General features: G+C 35.6%; 1 protein-coding gene across 2 annotated transcripts; it reads left to right on the forward strand.

Moving 5' to 3' along the window:
- Positions 1–1135: 1135 nt before the first annotated feature.
- On the forward strand, positions 1136–17767 carry LOC109050671 (engulfment and cell motility protein 3-like). 2 transcript variants are annotated; one of them, XM_042715353.1, is made up of 21 exons: positions 1136–1337; positions 3606–3707; positions 6245–6285; positions 6400–6472; positions 7292–7342; positions 7525–7694; positions 7790–7889; positions 8212–8363; positions 8941–9019; positions 9399–9449; positions 9807–9929; positions 10024–10146; positions 10249–10353; positions 10467–10575; positions 11141–11277; positions 14140–14303; positions 14892–15004; positions 15119–15223; positions 15317–15396; positions 15960–16040; positions 16198–17767. In XM_042715353.1, exons 2-21 carry the CDS (start codon positions 3630–3632, stop codon positions 16408–16410), a joined length of 2148 nt encoding a protein of 715 aa, XP_042571287.1. In that variant the 5' UTR covers positions 1136–1337; positions 3606–3629; the 3' UTR covers positions 16411–17767. The 2 variants fall into 2 exon arrangements, with proteins under 2 accessions (XP_042571287.1, XP_042571288.1); XM_042715354.1 differs by lacking the exons at positions 1136–1337; positions 3606–3707; positions 6245–6285; ... (10 more) ...; positions 10467–10575; positions 11141–11277 and adding an exon at positions 11938–12850.
- Positions 17768–17788: the final 21 nt, after the last annotated feature.

Raw genomic sequence — 17788 nt, forward strand, 5'->3', positions numbered from 1 at the left:
ATTTATTTTTGTATTCGATAGATCTCCAACTGCTCTGGTTTTCATTAGATAAATAGTCTGCAGTTTCTTCTGCCTTGTTTATCTCCACATTGCACTTTAAAACAGTTTATCGCGCAGGTAACTTCCAGCCCTATGCATTGATTGGGCTGGTCGAGTCAGTTTTACAGTATATGCAGGTTTTCAGATTTTCACTGTGTCATTGCAAAATACCAGAATTGTTGTTCTATACTGGAATTGTCATCCCCATGAAATAAAGAATGTTTTTGTATTTGTGATGCTCTTGAATGTATCTTTGTTTGATTTTAAGGCATTTGTTCCTGCTATGCTTCCTTGTTTTTTTCTCCTTCACCTAATTCCTAAGGATTCTTTCATACTGCTTCAAAGTGCTTGAGTCATATCCTGCAGATCCAGGCATTTCTGTTCTGGTTTTACTTGAATAGGTCTGTTGTAGTGTAGTGGTTAAAAACGTGGGTTTGTAACATAGTTTGAGTATTTGCACACCTCAAGGACTGATCTGAAATATTACCATTCTGCTTTAAGGCACCAACCTTGGGTTTTTGGTTGCTGACTTAAATGAAGTCACTTAAGTATAAATAAGATTGTTTAGCTATTATATAAGGAAGTCAAAAAGTTTTCAGTTATCACAGCAGTTAAAGCAAGTTCTTTTATCTTTCAGTAAACAGTCACACCAACATAAATTGCATTGCAGCATTATGTCAGAATAATTATATACATCAACAAATCTACTGTTATACTTCATTGTAGATTTAAATCTCACAAAAAACTTAAGTTTTGTTTTACATTTATTTAAGGTGCTATTTAATTTACTATTGAATATACTGTTTTAATAGTTTGTATTAGTGATAAAAAAATAAAACTGCATCAATCAACTGTCTTATATAATTGTATAATAATAAAAATGTTTTTCCCCCCCCCAACAATTAAATGGTCATCAAAACAATTTAACATAATTTATTAGATGCTATTGTGTAAACTAAAGGATATTAATCCATGAAAATATACTGATGCAAAAAAAAAAAGTTTTGTGTGTTTCGTCTGGGCCCCTTTAAAAAAAAAAAAAAAAAAAATCCTATAAACTTTTGGAGATAGTCGGGTCTTCGCTCCCTCCTCCAGGGGGCGGGAGGGACATTATTCAACCCGGAACTGTGAATGTGATCAATTAGAACTCTCCGAAAACTTTGGACGAAATGTAACAGCCGATCGTTCGTAAAGAATCAAATCACTGTCGCCGTTTCGCGCGAACAAAGCGCAAATGTTTATCTGCTCCGCTACCCCGCGACCTCGCAGAGCGTGATTTTTTTCCTGCTTTCCCACAGGTAAGACGAAAGGAAATAACTTTTGTTCGAAACACTTTGGCTGCTACTTCTCTCGAACGTTAAAAAAGTCAAAACAGATTTAAACGTGTACATGTTTACATTCACCTAATCTTTTTGCATTGGGAACACATTGAACTGTTGTTATGAACAAAACAACGAAGCTTCAAACTCAAGTCTGTTTCTGTTGGTATTTAAAGGCTGTAAAACACAGCGTTCCATATCGTTTCAATCTAAATGCTCTGTCGGGTTTATATGCAAATACCTTTTAATAGACTAAAAATGTTTCTCTTTAAATCTTTTGTATACCTGACGTCAATTATTAGTGGATAAAATGCATAACCACGAGCATGAAATCTTCAGACATGTAACTTATAAGCTTCCTAGCATTTTTGGATTTGCCAAAGGAGGATAAAGATTGAGAAATCTAGTGAAACTTTGCAGAAAAAGTGTGTGATGTCTGCTTTGGAGGTTGCTGGTGTGTCAGAGGGTGAAATTCCAGGCAGCTAGATTTCTTCCATTCACTCCCACTGGAGATCAGACTCAAAGGCCAAGGATCAGTTGGGAATGCTGTCAGTGGATTCGTTTTGACAGTTTCTTTCTTGTTGTAGCTATTTTTCAACACCCCCAAAAATAAAAAATGCACTGTCAGGAGGGCTGTGCTGTCACAACTTCTCTCAGAGCGTGCTGAGGCATGCTGGGAATGGATTCTGGGAACACAAACATTCAGTCTGTGTCAGGAGCTCTTACCCAAAGCCTTAGACGGAAGGCTCTCTTAAGAGTAATTTAATCAGCTTGAAAAAGCTTGTTGATACGTGGAGGTCTTTAATCATGTGGTTTAGATTAGTTAACTTTCTGAAAATAATCGGTATTAATCACAGATTGAAGTTTTAGCTGAAATTTGGTTTTGGGCCCGTTTAGTGTTTTTTATTGTCCAAGTTAAAAAAACAGCTCTTCCAATGGGAAGTTTTCAGAGGACACATATGAAAGTACTTGAGTCTGTTTAACAACTCAGCGGAGGCTTCTTAATAAAGCAACTGTGTGCATGTGCATATAGCTGTAGCACCTATAGTTTCAGCCACAGATGGCACACTCATGGGCCGCCCACAGTCTGTTCACTGGCTAGCTGATGCATATTCACACACTGAAATCACACACTTCTTTCTGATATTTTGAGAATTATCTGTGTTGTTTGTCCATGCAATGAAAATCATAGAGCCCAATGCTGTTTCAGATGCAATATAGAAACAAATATTCACTAACAAACCAAAAAAAAAGAAAGTCATAAAGATTTGGAATGACATTACTGAATTTTCATTTTGTTCCTTTAAGTTATATGTTTACAATGCACTGGGCAGCTACTATGTACTTTTGAGGAAGAAGAATATGCATGGTTATTATTGACGTCAAATCCTTGAAAGATAATGAGAGTTTTGTTTAACACTTAGCAGCAAGTTAACTTGATATTCAGCAGCACTGTATTTTCTCTTTTTTGGTGAAGACAGAAATTCATGCAGGTTTGGAATGTCATGAGTGTAAATAAAATTTTTATCGCTTTCACATTCTTTATCACTTTTCACTATAGGCCAGTGTGCAAAATGAACTGTAGTAGGTTCATCCAAAAATGAACAATTCGGTCATTATTTACACACCCTCAAGTTGTTCCAAACCTGAATGAGTTTGTTTCTTCTGTTGGACACAAAAGATGATAATTTGAAGAATGCTGGGAACTGAACAGTTGATGGCCCCCATTGAGTCCCATAGTATGGAAATATACAATGGGAGTCAAAGGAGACCAGCAGTTATTTTTTGCAAATGATAACAGAATTTTCATTTCTTTGTGAACTTTCCCTTTAATGGTGATAGTCACAAGTGTAGGAGGCAAGTAGAAAACGAGTGCACTCACTACCGTTAATCCCAGTGTGCTGACTTAATATAACAATAAAACACAACCTGAGAGAGACTCACAAGTTCTCTTTTAAAAGAGGAAGACTGTAAACACAGAACACAAAGTCACCCTGGAAATAGAATTAGTGACACATTTAGCGTCCTAGCACTTGTCCACACTCTTCACCTCAGTGACATTTCAGTATGTTTTGAAATATGTCTGAATACTTGTGTTTGGGTGGCAAAGTTGTTCATACACTTGGAAATGAAAGGTATGCACCATTAAACCCTGCATCGTATGTGTTTAACCATTGTTTGAATACTTGTAGGTTGCTTTTAGTGTTTGTTTCCTCATTCCCCCCCTTCCCCCTTTCTCTCTTACAGGGTTGTAGACGTACATTTTTCAACATGCCGCAGCAAAAGGATATAGTAAAGATTGCTATTCAGATGCCGGGCGCATACCCGCAGCTCATTCAGCTAGACCAGGTGAGCCGTTGTGCACTTCCTGTCATAAAAGGGATGTTGACCAGTGTGCATGCAACCAAGCGGTAGTGAGCAGTTTTTGAGTTTTGAGAAACTTTGATTATTCATTCTTGCTTACAAGCACAAAATATGTGGAAAGTGTAAATAGCAAGGTTAAGGTTTGTAATAACAGCTTTCACTATGAAATTTGAAATCAGAGATGATAGATTAGTGTACAAGAAAAATCTAGTGATCATGATTCATTTGATTTTCTCTGTATTGTATGAGAAACCTGACATTATATTCCAACTCGTTACTCCTTCAACAACCTGTCCTCAGTATGAATCCTAAATGAAATTCTATATTAAACTTGAGAAAAACATATATATATATATATATATATATATATATATATATATATATATAGTACCAACATTTATTACACATATATATATATATATATATATACATACATACATACATACATACATACATACAAAAATAAATAAATTAATTTAATAAATAATTTATCTTTTAAAAGAGCATTACTATGTTCTGAAGTAAGCCTATATTTAGGCTATAAATAAAATAATTTCTGAAATAAAATAAATATAATATATAATGATATATGTGATTATAATGATATTATGTAGTTTTATTATTATTATTATTATTATTTATGTATCATTTTTATTTGGACTGAGATGTCTTGAACTCCAGGATTCAGTTTTAAATGAAGTGAGACCAGATTTAGTTTTACAGACAGACTTTAAAAATATATTTTATACATTTTTATGATTTTTCCTTTTTATTTCTTGATTAATGTAGTATATTTATTTATTTACTTTTTTTCTTCTATGTTTGCTACGAATATAGCCGTGGTAGATGTCATGGGGCTAAATTATAAACAATTTAGTTTGAGTTGTAATTTTTATTTGCATAATTATTAACAAAATATTTGTCAAATTGTAAGACCGTCTTATTTTAAGATTTAGTTTTAAAGTTGTTTTAGATAAGGACCTATCTATGGGTACATTGAGAAATACAAAATGGTTACTGTGTTTAGTAAACTTTCTTATATAATTCTAATTAATTAATCAGGCATATTTGTAATTCAAATAGATTTTGTCTGTATGCTTCTTACAAATCATAACCAATTAGTTCATTCTCAGTTGTTTTGAATAGGCTCATATGGCTGTCTGCCTTCTCGAAACAATAGGACAAATGCCGAGCACAATCACTATCTTTAGAGGCTTTGATCCCATTGTTTGGGACGTCCTAACAGAATGTGTTATTGTCTTAAAGACCCGCCAGTGTCAAAGAAGCTCTCTTTTGGGTTTTCTAAACCATAAGACAATTGGGTTGAAATATGAATATGAATGAACCTGTTGTTTAACTCTGATTGGTACATAAGGATTAGTTAGAGAGAACCTCAAACCCCCAGTGACCTTCCCTTCTGCATTTCCTGGCCGTCCCAAACGCTTCCACTCACTGCCAGCCTGTTCACCACAAATTATAGGCCACTGATTGGTCTACCGCGGAACACCAAAATTTCTGATCGGTGAGCCGCAGGAGCTGCCACAAATGATGAGATATTTCAGATGTTGACTTGGGAGAAGCTTTTCCCTTCTTATTTTGTCACTTGTTTTTTTTTTTTATGGTTGAATATGCTTTAAGACGAATGAGTTAGCATTCACGTATTCATTGTTATTTTCTAAAGTTTAACAGTAAAAAGCATTTGAAAGAATAATTCAGGTAATATGAAATGTATTCATAATACATAAATATCATTAGGGTTTGGGGAACCACACCACACATGACACATTACACTTTGGATTAAAAACATTTTAAAAGACATCATCGTCCTGATGTCATTTCCTGTGTTATGTCATTTGAATAGGAATTTTAATAAAAAGTGACAAAATATTTTTTCCCTAGGAAATATGCTAAAACAACTTTTGTTTTCGATAATTTCATCTTTTTAATAGCGCTTTTTGTTTCCATTATTATTTATAGACTATTATAGTATTTATTAATATTTTGAATTAGGTTTTATTTTTATATTTTCAGTTTTTGTTTTCATTTTAGTTAAATTTTTAGTAATTTAGTTTTGTGCTCATCATTCATTATTATTATTATTATTATTATTATTAATAATTTCTATTTAGCTAAAATTTATTTTTGTTTTAGTTATTTCTTTTATTTCATTTAGCTGCTAAGGCAATATTTCACATTTTTGTTTAAGTTTGTTCTTCAGCTAATATTTGTTTTATTTCAGCTTTTTTCAGTTGATCTAAAACAATTTGTAAGTTGTAAATTAAGAGAACAATAACAACACTCTTTTCTTCATTACATTATCGATATAAAAATCCAGAAAAATATCAAAATTCAGAAATTAAAAATATGCTCATCATAAAGGATGTGTATTCATTTTTAATGTGTTTTTGAATAAATGAATAGATCCAGACAAAGATATAGCTTCACCTTTTTGACCTTTACTCACATTTTGTCTTGTTAGCTAGTGTACACTGAATACATTTAATAATTTTCTCTTATTTCAGAAAAAGCCCCTCACTGCTGTCATAAAAGAGGTTTGCGACAAGTAAGTGTGCGTTTTCGAGTTGTTTGTGTGTTTTTCCATTGCTCAAATGTCCATGTATATTTTTCCATGATGTAAAATACCTGTTTTTGTAAAGGGTGTTGTATTATTATTGAAGTGGAATCTTCCGGGTCCTGACAACTATGCTCTGCAGTATGCCGATGGGATCCAGACGTACATCACTGAATCTGTAGGTCATTTCCACCATCTTGACAGTATAACTAAGTGCTTGTTTGTGTCTGTGTGTGTGTGTGTGTGGAGACTTTAACTCAGTACTGTGTGCTTCACTTATCTGATGGTGTATATTTGTTGTTGATTTTGGGTGGGGTCAGACATGGACTTCATGTTGTGGTTGTGTTTGCCTGTTCTGTCCGTCTGTATCCTGGGGTTGTGACTGCGAGAGCTGATGAAAGTGTGTATTTACAGTCATTTATGTGTATCATCAGATGTGCGTGTGAATGAAGTGAGAGTGTGTGTATTGTGAGTTCCTAGATAAGTAGAGGCAAAGGCTTGAATTATGGTTGTGCAAACAAACCATCAATACCTTGGGCTGTGCTCCAAATGGGCTTTTGGACACCCTAAATAGAGCCCTTCGAGTGCCAACATCATCAAGCAGCATCTGTAGCAGATTTCCAGACGCTCACTCTGAGAGTTTGAAAATAAACTAGAATAATGACGCAATACTATAGACAAAAACAACACAACATGAATCCTCTGCCATATTTAATCAACACTTTACTCAAGACTGTCTGTCTGTCTTAACTGTTAATTTTCTTTTTTTCTTTCTTTCTTTCTTGCTTGCTCTTCTATATTGTTTCTTTTTGTATTTTTTGTCATTCTGCTTTTATCTGTATCTATCTTTCTATACGTCGTTCTGAGGTTTTTTGGTTTCCTGCTGTCTGTCTATCTGTCTCTTTATTACACACATTTGTGCCAGTGATAATGATGTCTGTTAATAGTATCACTTCCTGTATACTGACTGTTGGTTGCTTTATGACTTTTGTTTTAGAACCGCATAGACATCAAAAACGGCAGCATCCTGCGTTTAACCAAAGCACCAGTGAGTGTCACACAACCTCATGTGCACAAAATGGTCATTCTGCCTTCAGAGTTTGATAGCGACTGTATTTAACTTGCGTAGTGTATCTAAACAAATCTGTTCATTCGGTCTTTGTGTCAACCACAGAACCATGTAATGGCCATGTTTTCTTGCTCAGTGATTTATAAGACTGTGTTTGTCAGGGCCGTTGTGCTGAAGATCTGTACAAAGGCATTCAGAGTTCAGACTCCGGCGTGCGCTGTGACTCTCTGAAGCTGCTGGCCGACGTTTCCACCGACATCACATTCGCTCAAGAGTTCATCAGCCGTGATGGGCACTCCCTGCTCGTCAAAATAGTGGAGGACGCTCACGAGTCAGTCTTTTCTCTGTCTTCGAGTGTTTTATTACTGTCCAAAGTTAAGATTATACCAGTGAAAGTATGATTTGTTTTTCTTTCTCTCTCTCCAGGGCTCCTCTGATAATGACACACACTCTTAGTGCTTTCATGGAGCTCATGGATCATGGCATTGTGTCCTGGGAGAATCTGTCCAGCGTCTTTATCAAAAAGGTACTAAAGCTCCATAATACAGTAAGAACACTGTAACAATTCATCTGGCTGTCAGTAAATGTCTTTGTTTCATCACTTACTAAATACTTGATTCTAATTGGTCAATTGCAGCATTATACAGGCATATATTTTTATATAATATCTTTGCATAATTACCACTTATCTCTTGTCAATATATATTTAAATGCTTTATTAATTATTTATTAATTTAGTGGGCACACTTTATTTTAAGCTATAATTCTCGCTATTAAGAAACCATTAATTACCTTAATAAAATCCTAATATCACCTATATTTATTTTTTTATCTATTCACTTTTTCAGATCGCCAGTTTTGTGAATGCAAAGGTTCTGGACACGTCTATCCAGCAGGTGTCGCTGGCGATCTTGGAGAGCATGGTGCTCAGCAGCAGTAGTTTGTTTAATGAGGTCAAACAAGAAATCACCCTTGAGAGGCTCATTTCCCATCTGCAGGTGTAAGTACAGAAGGGTGCTTGATTATTTGGCTGTTACCAATGTTTACTTTATGCGTGTGGAAGAAGAACTACAATAGTCGAGGTTGTGAAAGACACCACATAAATGAAAGTAGATGACAAAGCTGATTCTATGTTGAGGTTCATTTATGCTGAAAACAGTTTCATTATTAGATGTTTAATACCGGTTCCCATTGCTTTCAATAACGAAATACAGCAATTATAACAGTAAACACAACAATAATAATGGTTAGTTTTAATATCAACAGCTATTATTGTTATATATTATTATCATTACATTCAAATTACTTCGCAGTTACATTACACTCAAAGTGCATTTTAAGAGAGTGTTATTTCTAGAGGGCGTCATTGTCTTCTTTTCTGCTTTACACAGATAAAAATGTAACTTCCCTTGTCATGAGAGTGAATGTTTCTTCCTCTTTCTGAAAATATGTTTTGGTTTAGCTCAGGTAGATATTAATCATGTTTAAGATTAGAATGTGTTGGATTTTTAATTTGGCATCCTAACATATGCTTCTTATTTTCCCGGCTTTTTTCCGATTGTCTGAATGTACCGTAGAACAAACCAGCAGCTGCAGACTAAGGCCATGGCTCTGCTGATGGCGATGCTGCTGGCTGGTGGTGAGGCAGACAGACAGGTGAGAGGAGGAGAGGTTTTTGTTTTGTCTTTCTGATATCTTAGTTTTGCTGCCACTGTCTTTTGGGATATCAATAGTGCAAGCAAAATAAGTTCCTATTAGTTAAAGGCTAAATATTGGTGTTTGAGAACTATTTTGCTAGTGGACAATCAATATTAGATGAAAGTGTGATTCAGTTTTGCCATCACAGAAATAAATTGGATTTGAAAAGATATTCAAATAAATAACAGTTGTTTTAAATTGTAATAATAAAATAGTGTGTTCAGTTTGTTCTCCGTGTGCAGGTAATTGATTCTTGGACGCAGAAAAAAATCTTATTTGAAGTGTTTCTGATTCTTTTTTTGAAGTGTTTCTGATTTTAAATTTGAAATCATTTCAGGAGCTCTTTGAATTTCTTGAGAAAAGGAACCTGCGCCAGTATATTCACAAGGTGACAACATTTGAACCTCTCGCTCATTCATACAAAACTTCATATAACACACCTAGAAAGCTGTACATCTGTAAATAGCGCACATGCACATTGACAATTTTTTTGTCTACTGACATTTCTTTTTATTTTTTTTTTATTTATATTTTGTTTTTTTTTATCTTTTTTTTTGTTGTTTTTATTATTTTTGTTTTTTTTTATGTCTGCACTTGACAATAAAACTACAACTGTAAACACACTTGACAATAAAACTCTTTCTGATTCTGATGTTTTAAAAAAAAATCCTGATACAGTGAACATTTCCCATTGCATCACAATCACGATTAACATTAAATGTAACATAACTGATGCTTTTTGCAGAACATCATCCACAGTTCTAGTTCGGTTGGAGATGAGATGGCCCACTACCTCTATGTGCTGCAGACGGTCCGTCTGAACCACCTGGAGGCCCGTATGAGGACACCTCTGGACTCCTACAACCAGGTTTACTAAGTTTCATTCTGCATCTTCATTTGATTTTTTTTGAGTTGCTTTGCGCACCTATATTTCTCACACACATTTCTCTGGTATCTTTCAGGAGCAGAGGGACATGCTTCACGGGCTCAGGCAGGCCGCATTTGAGATGGAAAGCGAGAGCGGTCTGAGTAACGAACGAAGACGTTCCCTCTGCGCTAAAGAGTTTAAGAAACTTGGCTTCTCTGTGAGTGCTACAAAAATGTTTTAGAGTGAAAGTGTGAATACTGCACCACAACAAACCTCAAAGCTTACATTTAAGGGTGTTTCTTGTGTTTGTGTGGGTCAGAATAACAGTAATCCTGGTCTGGACCTGAGCCGGTGTCCTCCGGGTCTCCTGGCGTTGGACACCATGGCGTATTTTGCCTCCCGTTACCCTGACGCATACAGCAGAGTGAGTCAGCACACATGGATTTGTTATGTAATGCAGAAAAATCCTTTTTGATGCCACTGAATGTCAGTGTATTAGTATGTATCAGCCCATAAGTCTTTGTCTCACTGTCTCAGTTTGTGCTGGAGAACAGCAGCAGAGAGGACAAACACGAGTGTCCGTTTGCCCGCAGCAGCATTCAGCTCACTCTCATCTTGTGTGAGATCTTGCGCATCGGAGAACCCCGTGAGTGAACTGACACAGCGCTGGAGATGGTGGCGATGATCAGATGATGTTATAGCTTAGGTTATGTCCTGATGGGGAAAAACGTTGTTTTGATATGACTTTTCATCACTTGAAATTGTGCACACTGGACATTTGTTGTAAAAGCAAGTTTTCAGATCAACATTCAGATACACAACAGACTATACTTCTATCCCTCACAGTCCTTTTGTTTGCTTCAATTTAAAAATGTCTAGTCAGGCTTATCCTGTGTATTTCCAAATGTGACAAACCTATAGTTAGATAGGTGGATAATGTTTTTATTAATGAACTTATCATACTTTTATCACTCATGTCCCTATGTAATATATATATATATTTTTGTGTTTTTGTTTATGTGTTTATATGTAAGTTTATTTTGCACATTTATTTTCGCAAAAAATGACAAGTTAAAACATTTGGCTATTGTATAAATGAATATATGTATGTGTGTATGACACACACAATATGCTTAAATACATGGACAAATATTTCTATCTTCTCTTGTTGTTAAGTTTTTATATACTCATTTCACTCGTGTCTTCCTCAGCTTCTGAGACCGGCTCGGACTATCATCCCATCTTCTTTGCTCAGGACCGACTGCTGGAGGAGCTTTTCTGCATCTGCATTCAGCTCCTCAACAAGACGTGGAAGGAGATGAGAGCCACGCAGGAAGACTTTGATAAGGTAGCTCATCGCCTCCACCATCTCTGATAGGGACTTTTTCACATCCTCTTTCCTTTCATTGTGTTACTGCTGACTACAATTATTATAATCATTTTTGTTAATTGAAATAAAGATGAAATAAAATAAAATACAAATATTAGACACAAACAAAAAAACTTTTTTTATTTTACTTAGTTTCCAAGGCGGCAACATTTCTAATTTTAGTTGAATTACTAATGTTGAATGAAATTACTAAAATTTGACAAATAAATGAAAGCTAAATACAAATGTTTAAAAATAAAGATGAATAAAAATTACAAAATTACTGCTGGAAACTCAGCTTTGCAATCACAGGAATAAAATGTACTGACCACAAACTTTTCATGATTTGTAATGTAATATTCTTATTAAAGGCAGCTGTGTTGGATGATTTGTCAGATTATCATGACTGCAGTAAAGCTTTACAAAGTAGAAAATTTGGAAATAAAATCGATCTTGAACATTAATTCTAAAATAAATTACATTATGGACATAAAATGAGCTGTGAATGCTGTTACATGTTGGCTTTAAAGATTCAAATAATCATGAGAAACCTTTAATTTAATTACCTATTATTTTGAAAGTGTATTTATCATTTCTTGAAAGCTTTAATTAGCAATTGAATTGAGAAGTGACCAGCTGCAGCAGTGATTTATAGTTTATAGAACAAATGGATATTGATCGGTTCATCTGGATGTGTCTGAGAAACGTCAAGCTAGTGGAATGACAAGCATGCTGCTCCTCGACCAAAGAGACAGACAGCTTCTTTAAGTGCTTTGGTGCATATCAACATTCCCCAAGTTGCTCTTTCTCCTTTTCTGATGTTAAAGAAAGCGTCCTTCCTGCAGCCCAAACTATTCAGCAGTGGAACAAAACAGACCTCCGCTTAATAAACGCTTTCAGGCCTTAAACCCTGTGACCTTTGTGACCTTTGGGATGGAGCGAGTGTCCAGCTGACCAGTCTGTCTTTTGTTTTTTCGCTGATTACACCCCACCCCCCACCACCACACCAACCTCATGGGCAGAGACTTTATAAAGGGGTATTAGAAGAACAAAAGGAATCCCTCTCCCTAGCAGAAATACACATCAGCAGTAAACCACATCCCAAAAATAGCTGGGCATTTTTAGTGTATAACCTGGCCTTTTTGTCTTTGTTCTGGAAGGTTTTTTGGAAACATGAATGTGTTAAGAAACACATGGCTCGTATTTAACGATTCAATGGTTTTCTTGACGTCAAACATGAGAAAAGTAGTCAAAGTTGAGCTCTTGTTTTGCCTCGGAAGGGAAATTAGTCAGTCACACTGTGTGTGTGTTTTCTAATGACTGTGCTGTTTCTCTTTAACAACTGTTAATAGTTGCTGGCATATTGCTGAGGCCTGTGTGATGTGAAGTGTGTATATGTGTGAGTTTATTGGTAGGCGTCTAGAGGGAGGGACCATACACTCTCTCTTAACACATACACACACCCAAACACCAACACACACACATACGCACACACAGTCAGTGTTGATGTGGTTGTGAGGGGACCACACCTGCTGCTTTCACTACGGCTGAGGTAGGATGAGAGTTTTGTCTTTGTGTTATAGGATATGGAACAGAATTAATATTTTAGTTTTATTTTAATAAGCAAGATATGGAGGAAGATGTAGATGATGTCATGTGGCTGTCAGTATGTTGATGTGTATATATGTTTGAGCAGTATTGTGTCATTTATAGAATTGAACTCTCCTTTACATGATGTTGATAAACATGTTATGAATATTTGAAATTAAGTGGTTAATAGTGATGGGAAATCTTTAAAATAAAATGTCAAAAATAGTTTAAAAGCTTTTTCTGGCATTGTGCATAACTCAGAAAAGCAAACAATAAAAATGGCATACATAGAATAAATTTCATAATAAAATGTTTAGAAGTCATGCAAATATTAAATGTTAACATGCACACAAATGCTGAAATTAAATAAATACTTATTACGTAATATTAACTTAATGTGCGAGTGACGAAGTTACAATCAAATGTTAACTGACCAAGTGTCCAGTGTTAACATTTACATTGTTTAAATGTTGGGACTCAAATGTTTATCTCTGGACCATAACATGTAAAGGTAACATTAAAGCTACTGTATGTAAGATTATGGCGTTTAAAAATACCATAATATGTTTGCAGATATTTAAGAAATATGCTAAGTTAACGTATTTGTTTATCTGAAAAACAATGCTACAGTCAGTTATTCTCCTTTGAAAATGTGCGTTCTGGGCCGGAATGTCGGTCTTTGTTTTGGTTTGTGAAACCCGCCCACTGTCAGTTTACCCAGTTGTATTTTGGGTTGCCAGTTGGCGGAAAACACATCATATTTCATTTCATTCATCGTCAAGTGCACTCGTCCTGTTTGTGTCGTCAATCTGGCAACCTGTGTGTGCGTCAAATCTGAGAAGGAGTGGCCAGGTGAAAAAACCCTCCCCAATATTTTGAATTTGAACTGCAATACCTAGTTCATAGTTTCATATGACTCGGTGTCAATCCTACATACAGCAACTTTAACTTCAGTGTCTCTGTCTGCAAGCATTTACTCTCTTCCAGTTGAGCGAGCGTGCAGTTCTGGGAGAGAACCCATCATTTCAATTGTTCGTTTATCCTCCCCCGCTGTTTTATTCGGGTTTCCCCATCTCCCCTTTTCAGTTCGCCTCCATTTCTCTTGACTTGAACCCCAGAGTGAGTGAGGTCAAGCGGTCTGTGTGTGAGTAACTTAACAGTCATCGGGGTTTATAGGATGAGAGGGACACGCTGTGGGACTTTTTCAGATAATCACACATCACACGAGTTGATCTTGTGCTTTCTCTAAAGGTGATGCAGGTCGTCCGGGAGCAGATCACCAGGACTCTGTCCAGCAAACCCACGTCTCTGGAGCTCTTCAAGAATAAGGTGAATGCACTGAACTACAGCGAGATTCTCAAACTGAGACAGACGGAAAGACTGCACCAGGAGGAGACGCTTTCTCCACCTGTGCTGTAAGTACTGATGAAGTTTTTTTTTTTTTAATATTTGAATCAAATGAGCCAGTTGTTTCAAAATGATTCACTGTTTCTCGAAATTAGTGTTAATACTACTGTAATATTGTTGCTGGTTTGAACTTGTTCATTCGTCTTGGCTAAAAGCTACTTGCTAGCGACTGTTTTCTTCTCAGAAGCTTTGTTTATTGAGCTAATAAAATATTTCAACTCTCATCTATATTTTGTATCACCCTTCCATGTCAGTAAAATTTATAACTCATTTAGGATGAGGTAAAAACCACATAGATACTGATTCATGAGTTTGCAGAGATCATCACCTCCTAGTGGCAAATCATTGAAATATCCAACCGTTTAGAAATAGTTCTGAAGTAATGAAGGCTTTTCTTTTTTTTTTTTTTACTGATGTCATGTTTGTTTTTTGCTGTTTAATCACTGGTCTGAAACAAATGATTCGAAGAAAGTTTTCAAAGCTATACAAGGCAGTGTTTCAAAAGCACCCATCACTAACTTTACAGAGTATGTGACCGTCACGGTGGCTCTGATATCGCTCCATCACATGCATTTTCTTGCTGTCTTTGCTTCCAGGGAACTGAAGGAACGTCTGAAGCCGGAGCTTCTGGAGCTCATCCGACAGCAGAGACTGAACCGGCTGTGTCACGGAACGCTCTTCCGGAAGATCAGCAGCCGACGGAGACAAGGTGAGACGGCAAAATCCTCTCAGACACCAGAAAAACGTTATCATGATCTTCTGTGTGGAGTACTATTCAATTGTGTGGTGTTTTTTTTTTTTTTTTTTTTTTTTTTTTTTTCAGATAAGCTGTGGTATTGTCGACTCTCTCCTAATCACAAAGTCCTGCACTATGGAGATGTGGAAGAGCAAACGGAAACGCCTTCCATCGAAGCTCTTCAGGAAAAGAGTCAGTCTGACTGCTAATAGAATGAGCACTGTTTTTGAGTAGGTGACCGTTGACCTAAGTCAAATAAATGATGTCATTTTGATTTCCCCTCAGTTCCTGTCGCAGACATCAAAAATGTGGTAACTGGGAAAGACTGTCCTCACATGAAGGAGAACAAGGGAAAACAGACCAAGGTATGATGCTGATGTTCTTTTAATGATTTCTGTTCATTCTTACGATTCAAAATCAACATTTACATTCCCCAATACTATAATTCTTGGTGATAATTTATGATCATTAATGATGATCATTAAAAATATATATATTTATGTGGTGTTTTTTAAATATATATATTTTATATAAAAATAAATGCATTCAAATCAAAGGTGTGTGTGTGTGTGTGTATATATATATATATATATATATATATTCAAAATTACAAAATTTAATGATTATCTAAATGAAAAATAAAACACTAAAATCAGTTAATTTTAATTCTATAAGTAAATTCGGGTGTCATATTATAACATACTAATTTCATGATTTTTGTTAAAGGGTGCAATTATCAAAATTGAAACTGAGCAATATCAAAATATTACTATGAATTACCATAATGTGTTGACTTTAAAAAAAAAATTGATGTGCAAGGAATAAATATTAAAGGAAAAATAGTATTCAAATTTTGCATGTTTACTTCTATTATTGGATAACAAAACTTGAACCGCAGTTGTGTCCTGGGTTGTGGTTGGTTTGGCAGGAGGTGTTGGACTTGGCTTTCAGCATCACATATGACGTTGAAGAGTATAGCTTGAATTTCATCGCCTCTTCCAGAACAGATGTGAGTTTAATGTATTTTTCCTCTACTGAGCTGCTGGGAGCCGTCTGTTATTGTACTGTTAACTCAGTTCAAGTTGCTTGGAAAAAAAACAAGTATTATCTATTATAAGTCCTTGTTCCAGTAGCTCCAATTTAATTTTTCGTTTCTTGGCTTCCAGTTCTGTCTGTGGACGGATGGGCTCAGTGTGCTTCTGGGTAAAGAAATGAGCAGCGAGAGCATGCACAGCGAACTAGAGATTCTCCTCTCTATGGAAATCAAGCTCCGCCTCCTGGACCTGGAAAATGTCCCGATCCCAGACACAGCACCGCCAATCCCCAAACCACCCAGTAACTTCAACTTCTGCTACGACTTCAGCCAAGCCGAACAATAACACAAGACCCGTGTGGTCCGCGGTAGCTACTGCATTACTAAGACAGGTAACAACTGGGAATGGCCACTCGGTGGCAGCAGAAATGCAAGTTTTCAGAATGGGAGACATATGATCGTATTGTTTTTTCCTTGAAACTCATATAATAGACCTGTCTGAAATTCTCAGGTCTGAATGCACACTTTTTGTGGTACTTTTCCCCTTTTTTACTTATTTAGCTTCTACCAAAATTGTACTAAAAGGCATTAAATGGCATCAAGCAGCTTATTTGGGAGGGAATAAAAGATTTAGATATATGTTAGAAACATTTTTGCTTAATGTTGGCGTCCCTATTGATTCCTTTCATCCCTTCAGTGTTTTTGAGACTCAAAATGGTACTCATCTGGTCCGATGTTATACAGTTTAACATTTGAAACAATCGCTGATTAATAGTTGGAATTAAAAAATAATTTATGTGCCTGGAACATTTCATGTTTCTGTTTCAGTATGAAACTCATACTGATGCATGGATGGCATTGTTGCATTGGCAGTCTGTTGCATTATTAGGTGCACTTAGCTGGATTACATAGGCGATCAACAGATTTGGTACTGAAGTGGGATTAATCTCCATATGGAACTTGGTTTGGAGATCTAATATGTTTTATGTGTTATTAGAGGACTAGTTTGGCCAAGTGGTTTGGAGACACTCTTTAAATATAATGGTGATTTGATACTTTCAGCTTTGTCACAATCACATTTTCAACTTACACTTGATATACATAATTTCACTTTTTTTTTGGTCCAACTTGTCTGTTTTGATATAACCAGTTTCCCTTTAATACAACTAGCTGTGTAGGATTTTACATCAGTATTTTGTATGGGAAATAATCATGTTTTAAAAAGATTTAGTGGCATTTTATCAAGAGTCGGATTTCATCCACTAATTATTTTGGCTGAAGATCTAAATGTGGTTTTATGGCCACATAACAAGCACTTCATATAGTATGTTGATTTATAATGCATACAATGTATCAAGAACAAAAATATATAATTAAAATATTCTGTGGTGCCATTGTAAAATGCATTAATGGAGCTGACAACTTTAATGTGTACAAAATATGCAGGATTTGCTGTAATCCACTGATGTTGTGTTCTTATGTGGTTTTCACAAATCTAATGACAACATGATCTAGCAAAAAAAAAAAAACAATCCATGTACTGTATTTGCTGTTTTGTATATAGCTTTCCTTGTTAAACTTTTGGTTTTGCGTAACTATCTTTATCAATGATGTGGCCACTTTACCAGCTGACAATGGTACGTGATATTAATTCAAGATTTGTTTATTCTTTGTTTGGAATAAAAGAATATATATTATTATAATAGTCTTAATGTCTTTTATTG

This window comes from Cyprinus carpio, chromosome A25, assembly GCF_018340385.1.
Source record: "Cyprinus carpio isolate SPL01 chromosome A25, ASM1834038v1, whole genome shotgun sequence".
NCBI lineage: Eukaryota > Metazoa > Chordata > Actinopteri > Cypriniformes > Cyprinidae > Cyprinus > Cyprinus carpio.